This window comes from Stigmatopora argus, chromosome 17 (assembly GCF_051989625.1).
Source record: "Stigmatopora argus isolate UIUO_Sarg chromosome 17, RoL_Sarg_1.0, whole genome shotgun sequence".
Classification (NCBI taxonomy): Eukaryota; Metazoa; Chordata; class Actinopteri; order Syngnathiformes; family Syngnathidae; genus Stigmatopora; species Stigmatopora argus.
Window position 1 is genome coordinate 5,800,754 of NC_135403.1, and position 22,962 is coordinate 5,823,715.

At 38.6% G+C, this 22,962-nt stretch overlaps 3 protein-coding genes and 1 long non-coding RNA gene across 5 annotated transcripts in view; 1 reads left to right on the forward strand and 3 right to left on the reverse strand.

Annotated features, from left to right (window-relative positions):
* Positions 1–863: 863 nt before the first annotated feature.
* Positions 864–4,498, reverse strand: LOC144091590 (sperm-associated antigen 16 protein-like). Of its 2 annotated transcripts, none has more exons than XR_013305764.1 (2): positions 4,126–4,498; positions 864–943 (listed from the first exon to the last, which is right to left on the reverse strand). XR_013305764.1 is itself a non-coding variant. In XM_077624069.1 (2 exons), exons 1-2 carry the CDS (start codon positions 4,154–4,156, stop codon positions 2,609–2,611), a joined length of 936 nt encoding a protein of 311 aa, XP_077480195.1. In that variant the 5' UTR covers positions 4,157–4,498; the 3' UTR covers positions 2,570–2,608. The 2 variants fall into 2 exon arrangements, 1 of the variants encoding a protein (XP_077480195.1); XM_077624069.1 differs by lacking the exon at positions 864–943 and adding an exon at positions 2,570–3,513.
* ndufb4 (NADH:ubiquinone oxidoreductase subunit B4) lies at positions 4,128–5,797 on the forward strand. The gene is made up of 3 exons (XM_077624071.1): positions 4,128–4,331; positions 5,132–5,275; positions 5,657–5,797. The coding sequence occupies exons 1-3, from the start codon at positions 4,155–4,157 to the stop codon at positions 5,717–5,719; spliced, it is 384 nt and encodes a 127-aa protein (XP_077480197.1). The 5' UTR covers positions 4,128–4,154; the 3' UTR covers positions 5,720–5,797.
* hgd (homogentisate 1,2-dioxygenase) lies at positions 5,562–15,128 on the reverse strand. The gene is made up of 14 exons (XM_077624068.1): positions 14,987–15,128; positions 13,995–14,066; positions 13,832–13,920; positions 13,664–13,769; positions 13,257–13,316; positions 13,078–13,169; positions 11,660–11,694; positions 11,457–11,536; positions 10,138–10,237; positions 9,379–9,503; positions 7,879–7,983; positions 7,663–7,789; positions 6,155–6,336; positions 5,562–6,087 (listed from the first exon to the last, which is right to left on the reverse strand). Exons 1-14 carry the CDS (start codon positions 14,999–15,001, stop codon positions 5,944–5,946), a joined length of 1,332 nt encoding a protein of 443 aa, XP_077480194.1. The 5' UTR covers positions 15,002–15,128; the 3' UTR covers positions 5,562–5,943.
* A 475-nt stretch (positions 15,129–15,603) lies between these two features.
* The window catches only part of LOC144092014 (uncharacterized), a 15,086-nt gene continuing 7,727 nt past the window's right edge, over positions 15,604–22,962 (reverse strand). Inside the window, exons 2-3 of the long non-coding RNA XR_013305952.1 lie at positions 19,543–19,684; positions 15,604–16,100 (exon numbers count right to left, since the gene is read on the reverse strand). This is a non-coding gene — a long non-coding RNA (uncharacterized LOC144092014). The remainder of the gene's footprint in view (positions 16,101–19,542; positions 19,685–22,962) is intronic.

The following is a 22,962-nucleotide window of genomic DNA, read 5'->3' on the forward strand; positions in this document are numbered from 1 at the left end:
AGATTTTATGAGAATGTGGGCAAAACATACAAATCTAATGCAGGAGTATAGATTTAAATCAAATACAGTTGTGGTCATTTGTGGGAAAAAAATCTATAAAATTAGGTTTTGCTGTCTATATAATTTATAACTGAAATCTACATCAGATGGTAAAGCGACACTAATGTGGCTGCGGGTGGGCCAGAGAAAAAAAACTAGCAGGAAGGAACTTTGAGCATGGCAAGCAAGGCCGGAATCCCAATGACCGTGAGGTATTTCCGGCGGAGCCACAAAAGTCAAACACTTCCTACAGACAGGAAGCATGAGGGTAAAATGAGACAAACATGGGAGGTCAGCTTGGGTGGTACAAAACATACTTCTTGTCTCCTTTAACCACCACCTCACTGACTTGTTTTATACCACGCGCGCAAAAAAAATGACCAAGTCTTAATGTGCCGTTGCTGAAAACAAAAAGGTGGAACATTAAATTCCTATAACATTCCTTTAAAAGGAAAGAAACTCACTGAATCGTTGAGTCGGGAAATATTATAAATAAAAAGAAGCTTGCGCACACTGTTAAGTCTACAAGCCACTTCAAGGACCTCGGATGGAGAACTATATTGGGGATATGACCACAAAAAAAACGCTCTGGATTTCTCAGCTTTACTTCCCCTTGAAGGCATTTTAATGAAGCAGCAAAGTCAAATCTTGTTATTTAACTGAGAAAAAAACGGCTTTCCGCACTTGTTCATGTTTGTATCAGTTTTTATTTACAGTGCACCAAGCAATGGAGGGAAAAAAATCATTTCAAATAGCAACCAAAGAGCTTGAACATGAATAATTCAAGAAGTTAAATATCTCCCTGACCACTGTGTTGACAGGCTTAAGACTTGTTGGCAAGGGAAGTATGAACTCCCTGTGAATCTTGATTTCTAACTGCAAAGCGGGTGGCACTTCGAATGTCCTGGAGGGAAATCAATCATTTGGCCAGCCTTTACAGCACTGCAGCTTTCAAAGCGCTCTATCAGCATCTCTGTTACCAAGGCAGCAATGGCTGCATAGACGTTTAGCCACGCATATAAAGCACTTAACCATAACATGATTGAGTGGTGGGTTGTGCGGGGGTCTAAACCGGAATACCCAAGCAAAAGCCATATTAGGCCTAGGGCAGGGGTGTCAGACTCGGGTTGGTTCGCAGGCCGCGTTAACGTCAACTCGATTTCATGTGAGCCGGACCATTTTAGATATATTTAGATTTTTTTTAATAAATGGATTAAAATAACTGGATTATAAGACCTGAATATTCAGTTTTTTATAGCTCTAAAACAATGTTTATTTTAACTTTTTTTAAATATATTTTTAGATTTTACAAAATGATTTTTGAACTAAAAACACAGGAAAAAATCGATTAAAAAATACAATCATTGATTTAAAAGGGGGAAAATCAGGAAATTTAATATGCATCTATATTCTTCATTTTAATTTGATCCTAAAACAGAAAGTCGGCACTCATGGTTTAATTTCCCGGGCCACACAAAATGATGCCGCAGGCCAGATTTGGCCCCCGGGCCGCCACTTTGACACATGTAGCCTAGGGAGAACATCCAACCTCCACACAGGAAGATCAAAATCCACTTGGCCCTTTTAAATATTTTCTTATTCCAGGGACATTTATTCCAATACAATTGAAGTTTGTTTGGAAAAAAAATCAGATGAAAAGATAGAAATATTAACTACGTAGAGAAGCAAATATGCAGGATTTAAATTGTTATTGAATTTGAGTTCATTTTGGACTACTAGTACTATGAATTTGACTAGGACAGCCACTACAGATTATAGTTGTGCTGTTGCCTGGTACAGTTCGCTCTCTAGTGGTTTTCTTATGAAAATACAATGTTTAAATGGATTATATTTCATCAGGAAATGGGCATTTCTGTGTCTTTTGGGGGCTAAATTTGCAGCCTTCGTCCATGGCGAACAAGTTAAAAGAGCCAACATCTTAAACTGTGAGAGTCAAAGAGCCACACCTTAAATCAGCAGCATAAAGAAAAAACAATCTGCCAAATTATATCATCAATAAAATGTATTATTGTTTTTTAATGGGCCCTGATGAATTGAAAGAATGAAAATAAGAGAAACATGAAGTAAGGCAAAGAGCCATAGTATATACAAAATATGATAAGAAGCAAAGTGCCGCATTTATTTTGTCTGGGAGCCGCATGTGGCTCGAGAGCCACGTGTTGGCCGCCCCTGGTTCAGGGTAAAGTAAAATAATACATGTCAATGATTGCAGAGCGTCGGCCTCACAGTGGGAGTCCTGGGTTCAAATCCAGGTCGGTCCACCTATGTGGTGTTTGTATGTTGTCCCCGGGCCTCCATGGGTTTTCTCCGGGTACTCCAGTTTCCTCCCACATTCCAAAAACATGCATAGTAGGCTGATTGGACACTCTAAATTAGCCCTAGGTATGAGCGTCTCCACGTTCCCTGCGATTGGCTGGTCAGGGTGTCCCCTGCCTCTGGCCCAAAGTCAGCTGGGATAGGCTCCAGCACCCCCCCCCCCCCCCCAAGACCCTAGTGAGGATAAAGAAGTTCATAAAATGAGATGAGATGTCAATGATTGCCTCCTCTTTCAAGAATTGGGAGATTTGCTGCAACACAACCTAAAAGTGCTATTCCCAGATGTGCTGTTTTTCTGGGCCCTATCTCCTTGTGCGTTGGGGGTGCTTGATTGACTCTGAATAAGGTTCATCAACTTGTCCCTCCCCAGGGCAGCCCGCATGGTCTGCTCTACAACAGCCTGAAACCTGTCGTCCATCCTCCTGACTGTGGGTTCGAACTCGTGGCACTGAGTCTTGAGCCGCCTGGCCTCCTCCACGAGGCGATTCCTCTGCTGGAAGGTGCGTTTGCGTTCCAACCACATGGCGTCCCGAGCTTTCTGCGCCTTGGCCAGCGTGTCAGCCGATTCGGAGGCTGCCGTTTGGTATTCCTGCCTCTCTCGTATCGCGTTCCTCAGTTCATTGTGTAAACGCAAGTTCTGGACATACACATCCGGGACCTCAACGACCCGTTTGGTATTCAGCAGTCCCTTCTGCATCATCTCCGTCCACTCCGTTTGAAAAGAGTCGAGAGTCGCGGTCATCTTCATTTGACTGAGGAAATTGCGTGTAAAATCGTCCGCCGTGACGTGCAGTTCGGAGGCGATGGTGGTCGTGTCGCAACCGGAAGAGCTCTGAGTTTTTCTCTCGCTTTTCACCGTCGTTTCTAAATCTTCTTCTCCTTCTGTCAAACTACCATCTTCTGCATCGTCTTCATCAACATCACGATGCTCCTCTTCTTTCTCGTGGTCATCTGCATGATCTTTATCTTCACCAACATCGTGGTCGTCCCCAACATCAACGGGATCATCACCTTCACCGTTCTCATCTTTGCCATTTTCAAGATTCTCACCATCAACTGCATGATCAACGTCATGTTTATCATCACCATCATCGTGGTCTTCTGGGTCCAAAACTTCTTCTTGGTCTTTCTTATCATCTGTGCTCATAGTTGGAGGGAGAGGTGCCTTCTTTTTATGCTTCATCGTAAACAACCAATGTATAAATCCGCTACGAAAATGGGGCGACGTAATTACGTGTCGTGTTTTATGTTTAAATATACAAACCAGGTGACGTGCCCGTTATGAACGCGTCACCGATAGTATTTTCCACCACTTGTTGTTATTGTTGTAATGTATGTCTCCATGGAGATAATAGATATCACGTATATAGATTAGATATCTAGCGGTGGTGTCGGCCGGGTAAGTCTATATCCGCCATTTTGTGTCGGAACGATTTTCCACCGAACGTTTTGAAATTGATGATTTACGAACAGATTGTTTTACTAGATTGTATTATATTATTATTTTATTAAAGTTCCTATAATTCAGGCAGAATTTTGAGAAAAAAATCGACAACAAGTCCACGCGAGAATTCAGTGACAAGCCAAACCACGAATTATAGGAACTTAGTATAGCATGTTATATATTTAGGGACATTTAGTACTAAATATCACAATGGTTATTCTTGTTTGTATATATAAATCTTTGTTAATAATATGAAAATAATAAATAAAAAACAATATTTTTTTAAAAACACGAGATTTGCTTACCTCGCGAGTCCAGCAGCAAGCAAACTGTCATGGCGAACTACCGAGAGGCGCCCTTGGCTACACGGCCCAAAACATTGGACCCAAATGAATATTTTAATCTTTCTCCAGAGTATCGAAGGGCCGAGGAGGCCAGGGCGGCACTGCGGGCGAATCTGAAGAGGCAGTACCAAATCCAACTCAACAACCCGCATAGAAAAGAGCTCATTGTAAGTGCAAAGTTAGCAATGTCACCCTTGTAGAGACAGTCGCGCTGGCATGCTAAAATATAATCGCAGAAACCTAATTTACGAAGATCCGCACGTTAATATAACGCGTTTCAGACACTCTCGGTCAAAACGTGCCAGCAACGACGGGTGTACGCATTATCTCCAATTTTCGTTCTTTCGGTCTATTAATCAAACAAAAAAATGACAACGCTGATTGGCGGAGCCTTGGCAGTGACGGCTGGAACATAAATTGCCTACACCTGGACAGTAGTTATAATGAAGGTTTGAAAAATAGATATAAAAACGATGATGGCCGAAATCAGGAGGTAAATTGGTTTTTTCCCCGTCTAAATATAAAAGCAGTACTGGCTCTTGGGTTCGAATCCAGGTCGGTCCACCAGTGTGGAGTGTGCATGTTCTCCCCGGGCCTATGTGGGTTTTTTCCAAGTACTCCAGTTTACTCCCACATTCCAAAAACATGCATGCTAGGCTGGTTGGAAACTCTAAATTGCCCTTTGGTGAGCACGAATGGTTGTCTGTCTCCTCGTTCCCTGCGATTGGCTGGCCATCATTTCAGGTGCTCCAGCACCCCCCGCGACCCTTGAGGATAAAGCAGTTCAGAACATGAATATTTTAAAATGCCTGTCACCACTTTTAGGGAGTACTTGCCTTTATATAACTTTATAATCATGATGACATAATTAAAAAAATTAATTCTGTGTTTTTGCAATTTATTAAGCAAGATTATTTGCGCTAATATATGCACGTTGTCTGAAAAACATAATTTTATTATGTAACAGGAAGATCCTGCCTTGACACGCTGGGTGCATGCCCGTGGCAACCCCTACCCACACTTCAGGGCCACCTACAAGACGTCTCTGATGGGTGCCATGTTTGGGGTTTTGCCACTCTTCTTCTTCTATTATGTCTTCAAAACAGATCGGGTATGTACACAAGTATTTTTTATGGTGTTCTTGGTGCCTGTGTGGGTCAATAAATGTTTAGAATTCAATGGCAACATGAGTTTTAATAGTCATTTTGTAATTATTGTAATTCAGTGTTCTATTAATATTCTTTCTGTTATAGTGGCAGTTTGCCCATTTTACAAAATCTCAACTAGAATAATACATGCTGCAAATACCCATTCTAAAGTGGTTTGTATGATATTTTTGGTTTGATCCTATTTTTTTAGCCTATTTAATTCAGATAATCTTGTAAAAGATTGAAGAATCTTGTAGAATAATTTCATGAAAGACTCAATCAAATTCAGCAGGAATATCAATCTAAATGTGCCGCACTTATATTTTGTTTGTTCCATTACACAGGATAGACGAGAGCAGCGTATTAAAGATGGAACTCTGGTACGCAAGTTCTCTATGTCATCGTAAACTCAGCTGTATAAAGACCAACCTGTTTATCATATTGATGTAATTATTAAAGAAATAAACTATACTGTCGTAATCAAAGGTGTGGATTTCATATGTCTATCTTATTCTGAAGAATACACAAGGGCAGTATCAGGTATGAATTAGGTATAGTCCCAGATTTCCTACAGGAAACCCGAAAACGGATATTTTCATTTGCAGTATTTTTGGACCGGATCTTGAGTTAACTAGTGTTTACTGGGCTTCCAATTGGGATTAAAATGGCTCCGCAGGTCCTCCCAACACTGATAGTAACTGTGGTCAAGCTTCTGGCACGTCTCAAGACCCCACTTGGTCACAGCCATACTCAAGGAAGACTCGAACATGAATGCCTGCAAGGCGCACAATGTCAGATGATTGGTTGTTTTATACGAGACGGTAATGAGATCGGAGTTTTACCATGGTTCCTTCTGCCACTCTCTCTGGTTTGAGTTCAGCTATGCTGTTCTTCTCAAAACATTCAGCGTCAGGGCCATGTGGGGTCATGATACTGTGGAGACTGGCACCTCCTGGTTGGAAACCCTCCTCTTTGGCTTCATAGTGGCCTTTTATCAGCCCCATGAATTCACTCATGCAGTTACCTTGAAACACAAGCAAGTGGTGCTATTGTACAACCAATGGGCAAAAAGTGGCTCAATAAGATTATGATTCACTATACATATATACATACACACATATATTTTATATATATATACACATTATATTATATATATACACATTATATATAATGTATATATACACATATGATGTATATATATACATTATATATAATTATATACACATATATACTCATGTATACATATACACTTATGCACACATCAATATATATATACATATACACCTATACACACACATATATATAGACATATGTATAGGTGTATATGTATACATGAGTATATATATGTCTATATATATGTATAAATATATGCGTATATATATACACATATACACATATATACACACATATATATACACATATATATACATATATATATACATACACATATATACATACATATATACACATATATATATATATACATATATATATACACATATATATACACACATATATATATATATACACACATATATATACACATATATGTACACATATATATGTACACATATATATACACATTTATATATACACATTTCTATACACATATATACACATATATATATATACACATATATAAACACATATATAAACACATATACACATATATATACACATATATATATATACATATATATATACACATATATATATATATACACATATATATACACACATATATATACACATATATATACACATATATATATACACATATATATACACATATATATACACATATATATACACATATATATACACATATATATACACATATATACACATATATATACACACATATATACACACATATATACACATATATATACACATATATACATATACACATACATATACACATACATATATACATACATATATACATACATATATACATACATACATACACATATATATATATACACATATATATATATACGGCCAGCCGATCGCAGGGCACAAGTAGATGGACAACCATACACACTCACCCATACCTAGGGGCAATTTAGAGTGTCCAATCAGCCTACCGTGCATGTTTTTGGAATGTGGGAGGAAATCAGAGTACCTGGAGGAAACCCATGCAGGCCCGGTGAGAACATGCAAACTCCACACAGATGGACGTGACCTAGATTTGAACCCAGGACCCCAGAGCTGTGAGGCCGACGCGCTAACCACTCACACTACCGGGCTGCCGGCAGCATTGAGGTGATAGGGATATTGTTCACATTTCAGTAATGCTAATTACTATCAAGTCTCATATTTTGCCACCATAAATGTTAAGCCTTACGGTGATAATATGGTGGACGCAAGGTGTGGTCAGCCACACCCCAGCGCGGGGGGAAGATGACAAAGTCAGCAATGGCCACGCCAGGTCTGGTGGATTTGGCTGTCAACACAGTAAAGATGGACGGATCCTACACCGCATCAGGAGAGAAATTGAACTCATGAGAAGACGCTAGTAAAGATTAGAATTATTCAAATCGTAGACACAAATAAAACTCACTGCATGGTCAAAGGCCACACAGTTAATGACCATGAAGTTGGCGAGGTTGTACTTGTACGGTGTGTAGTTACCGTGCCAGGCGACCACGTTAAAGGGGGAGAAATCCTATTGGAACATTAAAAAAAATCCAATTCAACCAATATCAAAGTAGACAACTAACAAAAATAGGAATTGAGCTTTTCACAGTCAGAACGAATAATGAATGATGTCATTGTACTCTGGAATGATCATAATGAAAAGGTTTTGTTAAATAAGGTGGGCTTCGGCATCTTTTCCATTTCGCTAGTTCTTTGTGAGACAAGTTTTCAGGTATTACTCGGTAATTGGCATCAAAATCAAACTTTCACAAACTTTCATCATTTTGACACGAAGGGGTTGATGAATAGGGGTGGATTGGGGGGGCTGAAGTATTTCAGTAACAGTTGGTGCAGAGCTCTTTCTTTATCTTGATTGTTAAAAAAAAAGAGCAATTTTGTGACGTTCCTCTGTTCTGATAATGTCACTTTGAAAAAAAAAGAAGAAATAAAGCGGCTGCTCCAAAATCAATATAGTTCATTTCAACTCAAGCTGTCTTCTTAGTGACCTTGACACTCTTTACACACACATTACCTCGTATGCTTCCACATACTGAAAATAAGCCATTGCACATAGTTCATTACATAACCTAGATCAACTAAATACACATACACGTGGACTTGCTGCTGCACTCAAGGATTTCTGGTCAACCGGGTGCAGAATTATTCCTTTCGGTGGTTTTGCTCGATTCGATTAAAATGAAAAGTGGAAGTGAATTGCATGCACACACAAGAAAGAAAACAAACATATTGGCCCAGTCAAGCAAATAATAAGTTAATTTGAGCAATTTTGGTGCCCGGCGGGGGGGGGGCGAAACAACAGGAAAAAAATGCAGTTGGATGAGACCACCCTCCCGCACCTCCCAAACCATTTTCCTGCCTCCCATCTCGTCTCACGCGGCAGCCTTCGGGAAACAGAAGTTGCCACCTTTAACTCTTTAGGGCGAAAAAAGCGGCAAAAAACCTTTAAATATTTGTCTTGAGTGATGGTCCCTATAGTTATCATCCATCTCTGTCATAAATTCCAAGTCAAACCAATTATGCGCCTAATATCATATTCACAAGAAATTGTGCTTGTATGGGGAGTGAATTCTCAGACTGAAATATGTTGAAATTATCGCTTAACTCGAATTGTTTTTCTCTTGGCTACTCATGAACGCCTTAACTAATTATGAGTGATTAAGATGGATAATTGAGGTGGAAACATTTTGAAATTAAATCGTCGGGGATGGTAAATCAATCAGCGGCGGCAAATGCACCACACGCCTTCCTTGGACAGTTTCCTCGCTGTTAGTCATTGTCGCGCTTCACTGGTGTTTACTGAAGCGCATACAAACCGCAAATGTGGTAATAGGGCAGATATTCCTTACGCGTCACCTCAGACACTTTTGAAGTACAAGGACACACAAAAAAGCACACAAAACACCTGTTGGCAAGCGAAGAGCCTCCCTTGGTACTTATTGATGACGGTGTAACCCGTGGACACTTGGCGATCCTCGTACCATGCCACTGGACACAAGAAGTCTCTTGGGTTGGCCAGACCGTTAGCACCTGCAAAAAGTCCCACAAAATACATATATTTCCCAAAATGTGATTGTTTTAGAGCTTTGTTGCACAAAAATATCCTCAAGTCAACTATTTGTAAGTGAGATAGTGTACAAATTACCGTGTGCGGTCGATTGGTCGCCGGTCTTTTGGTCGCCGTCTTTTGGTCGCCGGTCTTTTGGTCGCCGGTCTTTTGGTCGCCGGTCTTTTGGTCGCCCAGACCCAAACAATGGGCGACCAAAAGACCGGCGACCAAAAGACCGACGACCAAAAGACCGGCGACAAAACAAGGTAAAACAACACGGTCTACGCATCAATAAAAGCCAACAATGGCCATGAGCAGTTTCACTGAGCCGACGTGTGAGTGTATAAGAGTTTGTATGTACATGCGTTGTCCCTTTAAGAAGCTACGTCAGTCAGGGTCTTAACAAGTTCTCCAACAAAAAACAATAAAAGTCCGGGAAATTTGGAGTTTTTCTTTAGCCTAATAATTACTAGGGCATTTCAGTATGACTAAATGGTAATTCGCAGTTTGTATTTAGGGAATTTGAGCAACGATTTAAATGGTAATTATCACTTACCTTCCGGGCGACCAAAAGATCGGCGACCAATCGACCGTGTACCCATATTACACACCCACCTATGGGCCCCAGATCAGGAAGTTCAAAATGGGCTCCATAGACCTCCAAGATATAACCTCTGGTTTCCCCAAACACGTCCACGCTGAACCGCATCCCTTGCTAGAACAAACGGATTAAATTGGCGAGAGTAGTCAAATGATATGTTATGAGTGAATATTTACAATACAGTGGTACCTCGAGATACGAGCTTAATTCGTTCCGGAACTGAGCTCATATGTCGATTTACTCGTAACTCAAACGAACGTTTCCCATGAACTAAAAACTAATTAATTTGTTCCAACCCTCTGAAAAAAAACACCCAAAACAGGATATTGGATTGGAAAAACATTTCTATTTGTCCTAATTCGCTATCTATTTACAAAGTAACAAATAACTAGTGGTTTAAGAGTACCAAAAAGGGTTTAATAGTACTAAAATTAGACAGATTTCGCGGAGGGTTGAGAGAGAGGGGGGAGACGTTTTGCACGGCAACGCGCTCGTCACATAACATAAACAAATTTAAATGAACTTGGATTACGATGCAGACACACTCAAAAATAAATTTAATCTAACTTTACACTAAACTTAATTCTAATTTTGGTTTAAAATTTGATACCTATCTTTTCCCGGGTCGGCTCTATTTGCCCCGCCTCCACCCTGACTTTCAGATGCAACCTATCGAGGGTTGTTTGCTTTTGTATTCCCTTCAAAATATTCCAAAAATGATGCACACAAATGTCCTCACAATAGGATAACGCATGACCACTTGCCAACGAGAAGTAGTATATACTCCTCTCGTATTAGCGATCGATCCGCCATTCGCACTGTCTAACGCACATGTGTCAAAGTGGCGGCCCGGGGGCCAAATCTGGCCCGCCGCATCATTTTGTGTGGCCCGGGAAAGTAAATCATGAGTGCCGACTTTCTGTTTTAGGATCAAATTAAAATGAAGAGTATAGATGTATATTAAATTTCCTGATTTTCCGCCTTTTAAATCAATAATTGTAATGTTTTAATCATTTTTTTTCTGTTTTTGTTCAAAAATCATTTTGTGAAATCTAAATATATATTTAAAAAAAGCTAAAATAAACATTGTTTTAGATCTAAAAAAACTGAATATTCAGGGCTTTTAATCTAGTTCTTTTAATCCATTTATTTAAAAAAATCTAAATATTATATCTAAAATGGTCCGGCCCACGTGAAATCAAGTTGACGTTAAAGCGGCCCGCGAACCAACCCGAGTCTGACACCCCTGCTCTAACAGGGGAAAAAACATGCAAAAAAAAATTGTCCTATGAAGTGTTATAGTGGACTGCAGACACGAGCAAGAAAAACGTACCTGAATGACACATATCTCGTTGGGCTCGACCATCATCTTGCCAAACTCTGAAGTGATCAAGATCTCACCTTGCTGTGGCACTAAAGAGACAAACAGTAGACGGACCAGCCAAAAAAATAGAAGGATAAAATGCACTCAGAATTTGACCAGTGAGTTTTCTTGTGCCAGATAATGGTGTAAACATCTCTTTTTATTTTGCTCACCGATCAAAAAGTCTCCATCAGAGTTATTGAAGCATCTGAATCACAGGAAAAGAGAAACAATATTATTTTCTGTTTTTCCAATGAATCTTAAGCTTTGAGTATTAATTTGAATGCATTTATTATTGTGGGTTGTATTTTTTTATGCTATTACAAATGACTCTCATACACTTTACCAATCAATATCTATGTTGGCTTAGAAAAATATTAAGAACAAAAATATCTAACATCTTTGCTCATCTATTTATGCTGGAAATTTATACTCCTAGGCTGTACAGTAACCGTAAAACCTCCATTTGAGCGGCACCTTAGTGGAAGAATTGAAAAATAGAACGGCGCCCTCTAATTGAACAGCACTACGGGGGAAAGTTTGAAAAATAGAACGGCATGCCGTTGAAATAGAGGTTTTACGGTAAATGCATTCCATATATGGCAGGTCAAATTAATCTGTTTATACAACGGATACAATTCTAACAAGAAAATGTATTTCATGAGTAAATCGAAACAATGATATTAAAATTCTCTACAAATGAGCCAAACTAATCAGGAAGTGACCAAGAGTTGCCACAAAATCAAAAGAATGTGACCCAGAATGAATGGGCAGTGACCTGTAATTTGCCCAAAAATTAATTTGTTCAACATTATTCAACATTCAAGAATTTAAATACCTAGGACTAATTCTTGACTCACAACTTCTCTTTAAACGCCAGATAAAAAAAACACTGAATAGAATTTAATTTAATTTAATTTGTCCAACTTTAGGTTCATTAGTAGTTATCTTTCGCATGGACATGTAGAACAGCATCATTTGGCCATTTGGCAGGTGACAATCGAAGGACATCAGCTTGGCAGATCATTTATGAAAAGACTAAAGAGCAGTGGACCTAGTATTGACCCAGGTGGTACCCCAAGATGATTATCCCGTGATGTAGATTTTGTGTTTTGTATCCTGACACACTGTGATCTTAAAGATATGTATGATTCAATACAATTTAGCGTACTTGATACTTGAAATTAAAATTTGTCATCAATATCTGGTGGTTAATGGTGTCAAATGCTTTTCTGAGATCAATTAAAAGCGCACTAACGACACCGCCTTTATCTAGTTTTGATTTTATGTTTTCCAGAAAAAAACAAACGGCCGTTTATTTAACATAAACCTGCACAAGGGACTAAAGATAGAAATTAGCCTGGGGCTATAATCTTCCATATTTTCATGTATGTGTTCATTAATATGTATTGTCCATGTATATTAAATAAATCATATATATATATATATATATATATATATATATATATATATGTATATAAATTTAATTCATACTTTAGACCTTTTGCATTATTTCTGTCATTACAGAAAAGAGGGTCAGGTGGCTTGTATCTCAATAATAAACTTCAAATGCGCACAAGTACATTCTTACTTGTTAAGCATTGACGTGTTGCAGGTGTACACATGGATACTAATACCGTTGTGAGATTTAGCATCCCCACCACCACAGATGGTGTGCAGACCCTGCAAAAATCCACATATGACAATCGCACGAAAATATTTCATTTTAAAATACGTATACCATTAAAAATTAAAAAGAGATGAACTCACAGCCACAAAGTCAACTATCTTCTCTGTAGATTTGGGGATTGAAAATGGCCGCCATCGCAACTGCGAGAGGGGAACGAAGCAGGAAATTTATCACAACACATCTATAGTCTAAATTTCTTAAGAATATAATTTTTAAATTTGGTCTTGATATTTTTTTATTATTATTTGTTCATGTATTATTATTTCTCATTTATATTATATTTGTTGAATCGCGGCCCGTTGGTGAAGTGGTTAGCGCATCGCCCTCACAGTTCTGGGGTTGAGGGTTCGATAGTAGTTGGCTGGGATAGGCTCCAGCACCCTCACATTCATTTTGAGGATAAGCAGTACAGAAAATGAATGAATGAATTGAATTTTGATGCCCGTCACAAAAAAATTAACAGACCACTGTGGACCACACAGGTTACCTGGTTGGGATTGGGCTCCACTTCATCCCACTTGTCTGTCAAATTCCCACAGGGTGCAGGGATAAACGGTTTATGCTTGACGGACGGAATAACGCGATAAAGCCAACTGTAAACAAGCACTATTATCAAAGATGGATACTTAATTGGACAAATGGGAAGTGGAAATACCTCCTCTTATTGGCTGGTCGCGGGCAGGTGAAGGCCGAGCCGGAGAGTTGTTCAGCATAGAGACCGTACGGACACACCTGAGGGTTGTTCTTTCAACACAAAAATGGGGATTTAAAAGGTTAAATTACATTTTCCATGTTAACAAAACATCAACAAATCCTACCTGTCCTTCAGGTAAAGAACCAGGACATCGAGGGTCTTCTGAGGAGAATTCATTCCCAAAGCCACACAAATACTGCAAAACAGACAAGCAAGACACACACTCATCGTGCAGCTTCATTGTAATGTGTTCACGCTGGTTATAATTAAATTTGAAGGCTCGTCATTAAGTGTTTTTCTTAATTGTTGTTACATTGATTCACATTAGATTTGTGATAAAACAAAGCACAGTTATCCATTCGCAGAATGAGGCTAATTAAAGCGGTATCCTCCAGTATACACTTTTTTATAGATGTTTCATGTGACGTTTATTTAAGGAGACAACTTATGATGCTTTTACACTGATGGGCAGCTTTGACCACTGGTATGTATAAAAATCTTGCTTAGTCATAGTTAGTGGGCACATTTTTCCATGTTTGTGCCGCATCGTGTTTGGTGTCATAACAATTTTAGTTTAACGCATTCATCAGCAAAGCGAAGAATTCCAATGTATAAGTGATAAATAATAATATTTCTGAATTTACATTATACAGATAGCTCAAGTTGTCTGATAAAGACAGGACAATACATACAGGAAAGTGCAGTCTAATCTGAAAGAGGCTGAATCTATATATAATAGTTTGAAGGTAATGTTTTTTGTAGGTTTAGGACAGGGAAATTACTTTATTTTGGCACTTCAAGCTAAAGTTTAACATCCCCAGGTCACATCTGGGCAGCTGCTGAATACTGCATCCTGATTGGTCAGGAGCAACACCGCCCGTCTCTCAGCCTCTGGATATTCTAGCATTTTTGTTGTACATTTAAAGTTATTTAACAGTGGGGCAAAAATGGCAAATGAAGTGGTACAATTATTTCTCCATTTGTGCAAATTCCCTAAATGCCAGGGAGTTTTTGTACATATTATATAAAAGCGTTCAAATAACTTGACAAAGTCACTTCTCTAAAAAGAAAAAGAAACATGACATTGTTTTTGGAATGCAATAAATATTGTCTTACCTTTAGACCAGCCATTCTGGTGTCTGTCCTCAAATGTTACACAAGGTATAAATGAATAACTCAATTCCCATTCTCCTGGAGCAAACTCCGCTGCCTGCTCGTAGTGCTCGGACGAGGGGGCTGGATTTATTCTCTTAGTCAATATGGCTTCAATTAGAGCCCTACTCAGAATGTATGACACAATGAAAGAGGGTCTATGGCATAGCTGTCAAAGTGGTGGCCCGGGGGCCAAATCTGGTCCGCCGCATTACTTTGTGTGGCCCGGGAAAGTAAATCATGAGTGCCAACTTTCTGTTTTAGGATTAAATTTAAATGATAGATATAGATGTATATTATATTTCCTGATTTTCCCCCTTTTAAATCAATAATTGCATTTTTTAATCCAGATTTTCTTTGTTTTTAGTTCAAAAATCATTTTGTAAAGTCAAAAATATAAAAATATTTTCTGTTTTTCACTTTAGTATGGAACATAATTTTAAAAAAAATGCTTTCCTTTTGAAATGAAAAAGAAATGATTAAATAAAAGATTTTCCCTTACTAAGAAAAAAAAGCTCAAATAAACATTGTTTTAGATCTATAAAAAAGAATATTTAGGGTTTTTAATCCAGTTCTTTTAATCCATTTATTTAAAAGAATTAAATATTATATCTAAAATGGTCCGGCGAGTCTGACACCCTTGGTCTATGACATAAAAGGAGAGAGAACAGGTCAGAGGTGGGACAAAGATTGAATTGAAGTGAATGTTTTTTATGTATTATCATAATAGAAGTATAATAAGATTTAAAGCTTCACCACAAAGTGCACAAATAAAGACAACAAACAAACAGCCAGATAAATAATGAATAAATAATCGATAAATAATAAATAAATAAATAAATAAGTCGTAAACATATTAGATGAGTAAGTAGTCAACATGAATAAGTGGTCACATAAGTACATGAGTAAACCTTCCTTAAATTCCTTGTTCGTCTTGGCTGTTATGGTCCTGTAGCGTCGGCCAGACGGCATCAGGTTGAAGAGATGGAACCCGGGATGTATATTGTCTTTTATGATACTCTTTGCCCTTCCGAGGCACCGGGATTTGTAGATGGTGGACAGGGGTAGTAGGGTAATGCTGCCATGACAAATAACAGGTATGAGAATTTTTGAACAAAGCAGTTAAAATTGCCCAGGCACTTTTAGCAGAATTCAACTGTGACGGCTGTGAGTTGGGAAACAATGTATCGTGATATTTACATGCTTTTTTAAAGGATCTAATTGTAGGATACCTTAGTGAGGGTAGACATATGGCTTCGATAAAGATGGAAGCCAACAATAATGTTAACTACACTCTATAGCAAGGGTGTCAGACTCGGGTTGGTTTGCGGGCCGCATTAACGTCAACTCGATTTCATGTGGGCCAGACCATTTTATATATAATATTTAGATTTTTTTTTAATAAATGGATTAAAAGAACTGAACTATAAGCCCTGTACATTCAGTTTTTTTATAGATCTAAAACGATGTTTATTTGAGCTTTTTATTCTTTGTAAAGGAAAATCTCTTTTAATCATTATGTTCCATATTAAAGTGGAAAACAGAAAATATTTTCATATATTTTTAGATTTTACAAAATGATTTTTGAACTAAAAACACAGAAAAAATGACTTAAAAAATACAATTATTGATTTAAAAGGGGGAAAATCTGGAAATATAATATACATCTATACTCTTCATTTTAATTTGATCCTAAAACAGAAAGTCGGCACTCATGATTTACTTTCTCGGGCCACACAAAATGATGTGGCGGGCCAGATTAGGCTGCCACTTTGACACCTGTGCTCTATAGGAATAAAAACCTAACAATGTTTTGAATTTAAACAATTTTAACGCAAGTTAGCAATTTCTAAATTTTTGTAACATTTTCATAAAATGGGAAAACTCCTTTATATCAAGTGAGAAAACAATTACAGGCTATCTTTCCTCAAATGAGGACAATGGGTTAAAAATGTTAGTGATTAGGTTGGCATTGAACTAAGTGAATACTATACATACACCTGATTTTCTTCATAAACAGATAATAATGCTTAATTTCCAGCCTACTGTAGGTAATATACAACTCTCTTCAAAAGCACTCCTAATGATAGCACGTTTGTGCAATATTAACTATTAAAGTTAAAATAAAATCTCTCAAAGTGTGAGTCCAAATCACTTTTAGATTGCAGCTTATTAAACTGTGCAAGTGTACCCAAGATTGGGGCCAGAGATAAGAGCACACCAAGGACAACTGATTTGTGCTAAACAACAACATGCAGGGCTAGAAAAAAGGTTATGCATAAGGCCATTTTTTTCTATTTATCTTTAAAATAGATGGTGGAAGCAGGGTCTACCCCGGGCGCACGTATCAAACTGAATCAATTTCGTCTTTTCCATTCATGCCTCGCTTGTCTATTTGTTTCTTTTTGCAAGTGTTGTTCGGAAGGGCAAATGAAGGCAATTCTCCTAGCGAGGCGCAAATAAACTCGCCGTGGCAGAAGTAACGCTTCCCTTGGCGAGGCATGCAGTCAGGCCCGGGGCTCCCCGCTGGCAGGCAGTTAAGGTGCTATGCGAGGCGAGAAAGCCCAAATGGCGGCCAAATATCCTATCCCCATTCCCGGAAATTGATCTGCAGCTTGCACGGCGAAGGAAAATAGGCGATTTTAATTTCATCCCTGACTCTTATGATAGAAATCTCCAGTATTTGGGTGCAATTCGAATGGTTCCCATGTCTTTAAAGAGAGACAACGAAAACTGTTGAGAAATAGACCTCTATCTATGTATGCATAAATGGCCCAAAAATCCTTTGTCGTGAGATGCCTGCTGAACTGAAAGACTCAACGGTAAATAATACACTTGCCTGCCGCAGTGTCTCAATATGCAGAAACAAGCAAAAACATGCACATAATTTCACCTTGACTCCTATATACAAAAACTCTGTCAAAGTCTTTTGGCAACAAAAGCTTCGTTGTGGTAATTGTGTTTGTCACGGCGATCATTAGGATAATAAAACTGGAAATAATAGAGTTTTTTCATTGAAAGGTTGATGCAATGACTGTCAGTGTCTTTTTCCATTTAATCTTAGGGCATATTCACACTAGGAAAGTTTATAGTTAGCATTCTTTGTTTTTTGCATGTAGAAACAATGTTATATATTAGACAAAACGGTCTGGGTGGGCTAAAACTGTAAAATATGGAAGTAAATCACATTGATATCGTTTATCCGGGACATTTGGTGAATCAAAAGGTATTGATGCAATGTCACTTGTATGTGTAAATATCTAGAAGATATTCCATCTCCTTATCGGTCCATGTCAAACCTTGACTCATGTTAGCAGACTAACTACTACTAACCATACAAAATTTCCCATAATGCCTGTAGCTACAAAAGCTTTAGTCTGGAACACCGTTTTCACAAAGCGAGCCTACCCATGGTCCGCTTGCAAGTGAATGGAGAGCAACTCTGCGGTAAGATCTCAGACCGGCTCATTGGTGGGCACCAGAGTTCACCTGTTTGAATTCACACCAGCCCAAAAGTACGGACCACAGACTTTTTAAGTTTGGTTCATACCAAACACAGCCGGTGTTAATATATCCACCTTTACAGACAGTGATTTCTCCAGTTGTATAAATTTGCCCTTTCATGTATAAATATTGTCCATAATAACATAAAACTTTATTCAAACGAAGTGTCAAACATTGTGCTACACGTGGGCATGACGTTTTATTACATGTAGCTAATTTCCTCCTTTTTTTCATTCATTCATTTTCCATTCTGCTTATCCTCACATGGGGGGTGCTGGAGCCTATCCCAGCCAACTATGGGCACCAGGTGGAAGACACCCTGGGTAGGTGACCACTTGATTGCAGGGCACAAGGCGACAGACAAGCATTCATGCTCACTAAACCAGTAGTCATCTGTTTTCAGTACCATGGTGCTACTGCAAATCAAACCACAAGGCAAACATGCCTCCTGACTGGGACTACTTCTCATTGGAAACTAATTTTAATAACAAGGTATCGTGTATTATTTGTAAACAGAGCATTTCCTGAGGAGGTCCCAGCAAAAAAAGATCCAACATTTACAGTTTGGATTATTTTTACTGGTCAAAAAGGGCATCTGACCGGCATTGGATCAGCACCGGCAACATATTTTGAAAAAAAATAGAATCTGGCTGGACTAGAAAAAAATCAGCATTGGGACATCCTTGGGGTAAAGGCTTATTTTTCAAGAATGTTTAAGCTTTTCCGAAATGATCCGTTAAAGTCAAGCTGTTCCACAATTTAGTTCTAGAAGTTTTCCTGTTACGTAAGAGGTAGGACACCTCACATCCAGTGGCGGTCCGTGCATTTTCTAGTAGCGCCTTCAATTCAAAAGCAATTATTGTCATCATACACAGCTGCGTATAACGAAATTCAGCTATCGGAATCAATCTAACCCTCAAAAACTATTTTATGGCTACAAAACCTCTCCTGCAGTCATCAATAATAACCTCATACAATTGAAATATTATTTAGGAATATAGCCATATTTTACTCACCAAAAATCCTTTTTAACTGTACACAAAGTCCATCCACAATATCCGACAGGCTTGCTTGCTTTGGAGGTGTCCGACCTTTCTTAATGATGTCCAGATTTTTTTTCTTGAAAAGTCCGTCTTGAAAATGGCTTTGACAGTAAATCTGCAAACAAATCCATTATTTTCTCCTCCTTCAGCCATTGCGGGTTGACAAAACGGCTATTAAATCAACACAACAATATATTTGCTTGTGCAGCTTGCTCCAGATACAGTTTGGTAGCTCTGGCTAGTCCACTCCATCACTAGCCAATCATAGTTGGTGAAAGCGATGACGTATCCCTACGTCTGCGAGAAGGCAATGACATATCCCTACGCCTGCGAGAAGGCCTTGGTGTCACCAAATCGAATTCTGATTGGTTGAAGCAATAGTATTATCGACGCTTGTTTAATGCAGCAGAGCCTGCAGAACTGATTGCGAAGGCCTTGAGGCAGATTTCTGATCCTGGCAACAAATAATGGCTGAAATGTGATTGGTTAAATGCTTCAATATGAAAACACACATCTGGAAGCAGTGCAACCAGGGGGAAAGCAATGAAAGGTAGCTGACAGATAATTTGGAATTATTTAATAAGTATTCATGGACAAAATATAATTAACATTAGTCTGTGATTCAGATATTTCTTGGGCCAGCAGAAAATGCCTTGAAGGCCCTGACGGCACACCATGATGTGAGTCACATCAATGTTTTTTAAATGATTTATCTCATATATTTTTTGATTAATTACAAAAAAACATTACATTTGAACATGACCCCGTAGACCTTTGTGTCTAGCTAATCCATCCATACCAAACATAAATCACTTTTCATCGACGCTGGCCTCATTCTCGTGTCATGTTATTCCCCATGAATTCTTGATCCAACACAGAATAGCATAGATAATTGTAATTGCAGTAGGGTTACTCACTGCTTGCAGTTGAAATGTTCAATTAGCCCTGACGCCAGACACCCATTGCCTACTTCCGCACCCAAATTTGACAGCTCCATTTAACACTGATTAGATTTGCAAGGACAAGCGCACCCTCTCAGTGTCTGCACGCCACTCTCGGTGAGTATCTTGTGAATCCTATCGATGGTCTAATGTTATGCAAATGATTTAATATGAAGATAAAAGAGTATTGCGCGGCGTGGCGCTCTCTTGGTTCAAAAGCCTTGCGTTTCCAGGACGATAGTCCTAACAAGAAGGACGCTATTTGGGGGTCATTAAACAATGACCTCCCCGACACAGCTCCCACTGCCTTGCATCGGCCATTAAAACGACTTACACCCACATCGCGATGTGCACTGCAAATGCCTTTTAGTGCCAGCTCCCTGTTTCTTACACATCACAGTGTCACAGAATAGAAAATTACACTCTCCTCCCACAGAGAAAATTGCTTTGGAATTGCTTGGTTATAAAGATGTGCCTTAAAGAGAGAGGGTTGCTCACAATAAAAAACACACAATTACCGAAGCACTCAAAGGAGTTTTTTTTTTAAGTTAATCAAAGGATTTAGCGATTATTGATGTCAGTCATGTTGTATTTGTGGTTTCTGATTAGAAAGAGCTCTAGTTTCATTTTATAATATGTATTTTCTGAAGTCACAATAGTGAATGGAATGTAGGTTGTAAGCCATTGCTTGGAAAGTCAAATGATATTGAGGTTTTTTCTTAATTAAAAAAAATAGAAAGCATTGAAAGGGAGATGAAAAAGTGGGAAATGGAAAAGACATGTAAAAGAATTTAAATTTCTACTCTGGAATGAGTGTTACATGGCTAAAAGATCATAAAATTTGTACAGGTTATATATAATGTGCTTTACAACAATATATAACTATAGTCATAATGTTTTCATATATTCATGGGTACAATTTTGACGGATGTGACTCATTGTGTGGAGTTTGCATGTTCGTCCCGGGCTTGTGTGGGTTTTCTCCAGGTACTCCAGTTTCCTCCGACATTCCCAAAACATACAGGACCACTCTAAATTACCCCTGGATATGAATGTGAGCGTGAATGGATGTCGGTCTCCTTGTGCGATTGGCTGGCTGTATTCAGGGTGTTTCCTGCCTGGTGCCCGTAGTTGGCTGGGATAGGCTCCAGCACCCCCCTGCGACCTTTGTGAGGATAAGGGGTTTAAAAAAATGAATGGATGAATGGATGAATGAATGACAAATATGTACCACATGCATGCATGTGAACAGGAATGTGAATCCCAATGAACGAATAATGTCATCCATTTTACCTTGGTTCTATTTCATCAGATGATTGAATAAAACAGGTTATTAAGCAAATGTGTAATTTTGTGTATGTATGTGATATGTAAATATCTTCTTTTAAAAGAAAGAGAAAACTGACATTTTCTGTTGTGAACAAATTTTTCATTTTTCACTATCAAGGGGAAAGAATAAATACTTTTAAATGAATATTTTTTTCAATTTTTAATTTAAAAATGAAAATAAATGATTTTTGGTGTATTTATTTTAAGATCTATAAAGAAGTCGCATGCTTTGTCAGGTTTTTAATCATTGTCCGCAAGAGCCAACACCAACAACGCAACAACAAAAATGAATGCATTACACCCAACAGCTTCACACCTCTCTCAACATAAGAATTTTTTAAATACCCTAGTATTTTCTAATTTCTTTAGTCCTCCATATAAATACAATAATGCTATCAGTTTTATATTTATCACGAAACAATAAGTCATCGCCCTTATTTTGCCTTGCAGGACCACACAAAAACGATGTGGAAAACCCGTGTGCGGTCGATTGGTCGCCGGTCTTTTGGTCGCCGGTCTTTTGGTCGCCGGTCTTTTGGTCGCCGGTCTTTTGGTCGCCGTCTTTTGGTCGCCGGTCTTTTGGTCGCCGGTCTTTTGGTCGCCGTCTTTTGGTCGCCCGGACCGCGACAACGGGCGACCAAAAGACCGGCGACCAAAAGACCGACGACAAAACAAGGTAAAACAACACGGTCTACGCATCAATAAAAGCCAACAATGGCCATGAGCAGTTTCACTGAGCCGACGTGTGAGTGTATAAGAGTTTGTATGTATACATGAGTTGTCCCCTTCGGAAGGGACGTCAGTCAGGGTCTTAACAAGTTCTCCAACAAAAAACAATAAAAGTCCGGGAAATTTGGAGCTTTTCTTTAGCCTAATAATTACTAGGGCATTAAGTATGACTAAATAGTAATTCGCAGTTTGTATTTAGGGAATTTGAGCAACGATTTAAATGGCAATTATCAATAACCTTCCAGGCGACCAAAAGACCGGCGACCAAAAGACCGGCGACCAATCGACCGTGTACCGGAAAACCCCTCATCTGTCCCCCGGGCCTTACATTTGCCACCTATATCCTTTGCTGTGGACTTCATAGAACATTTCCATAGGTTTGCCCTTGAAGTGA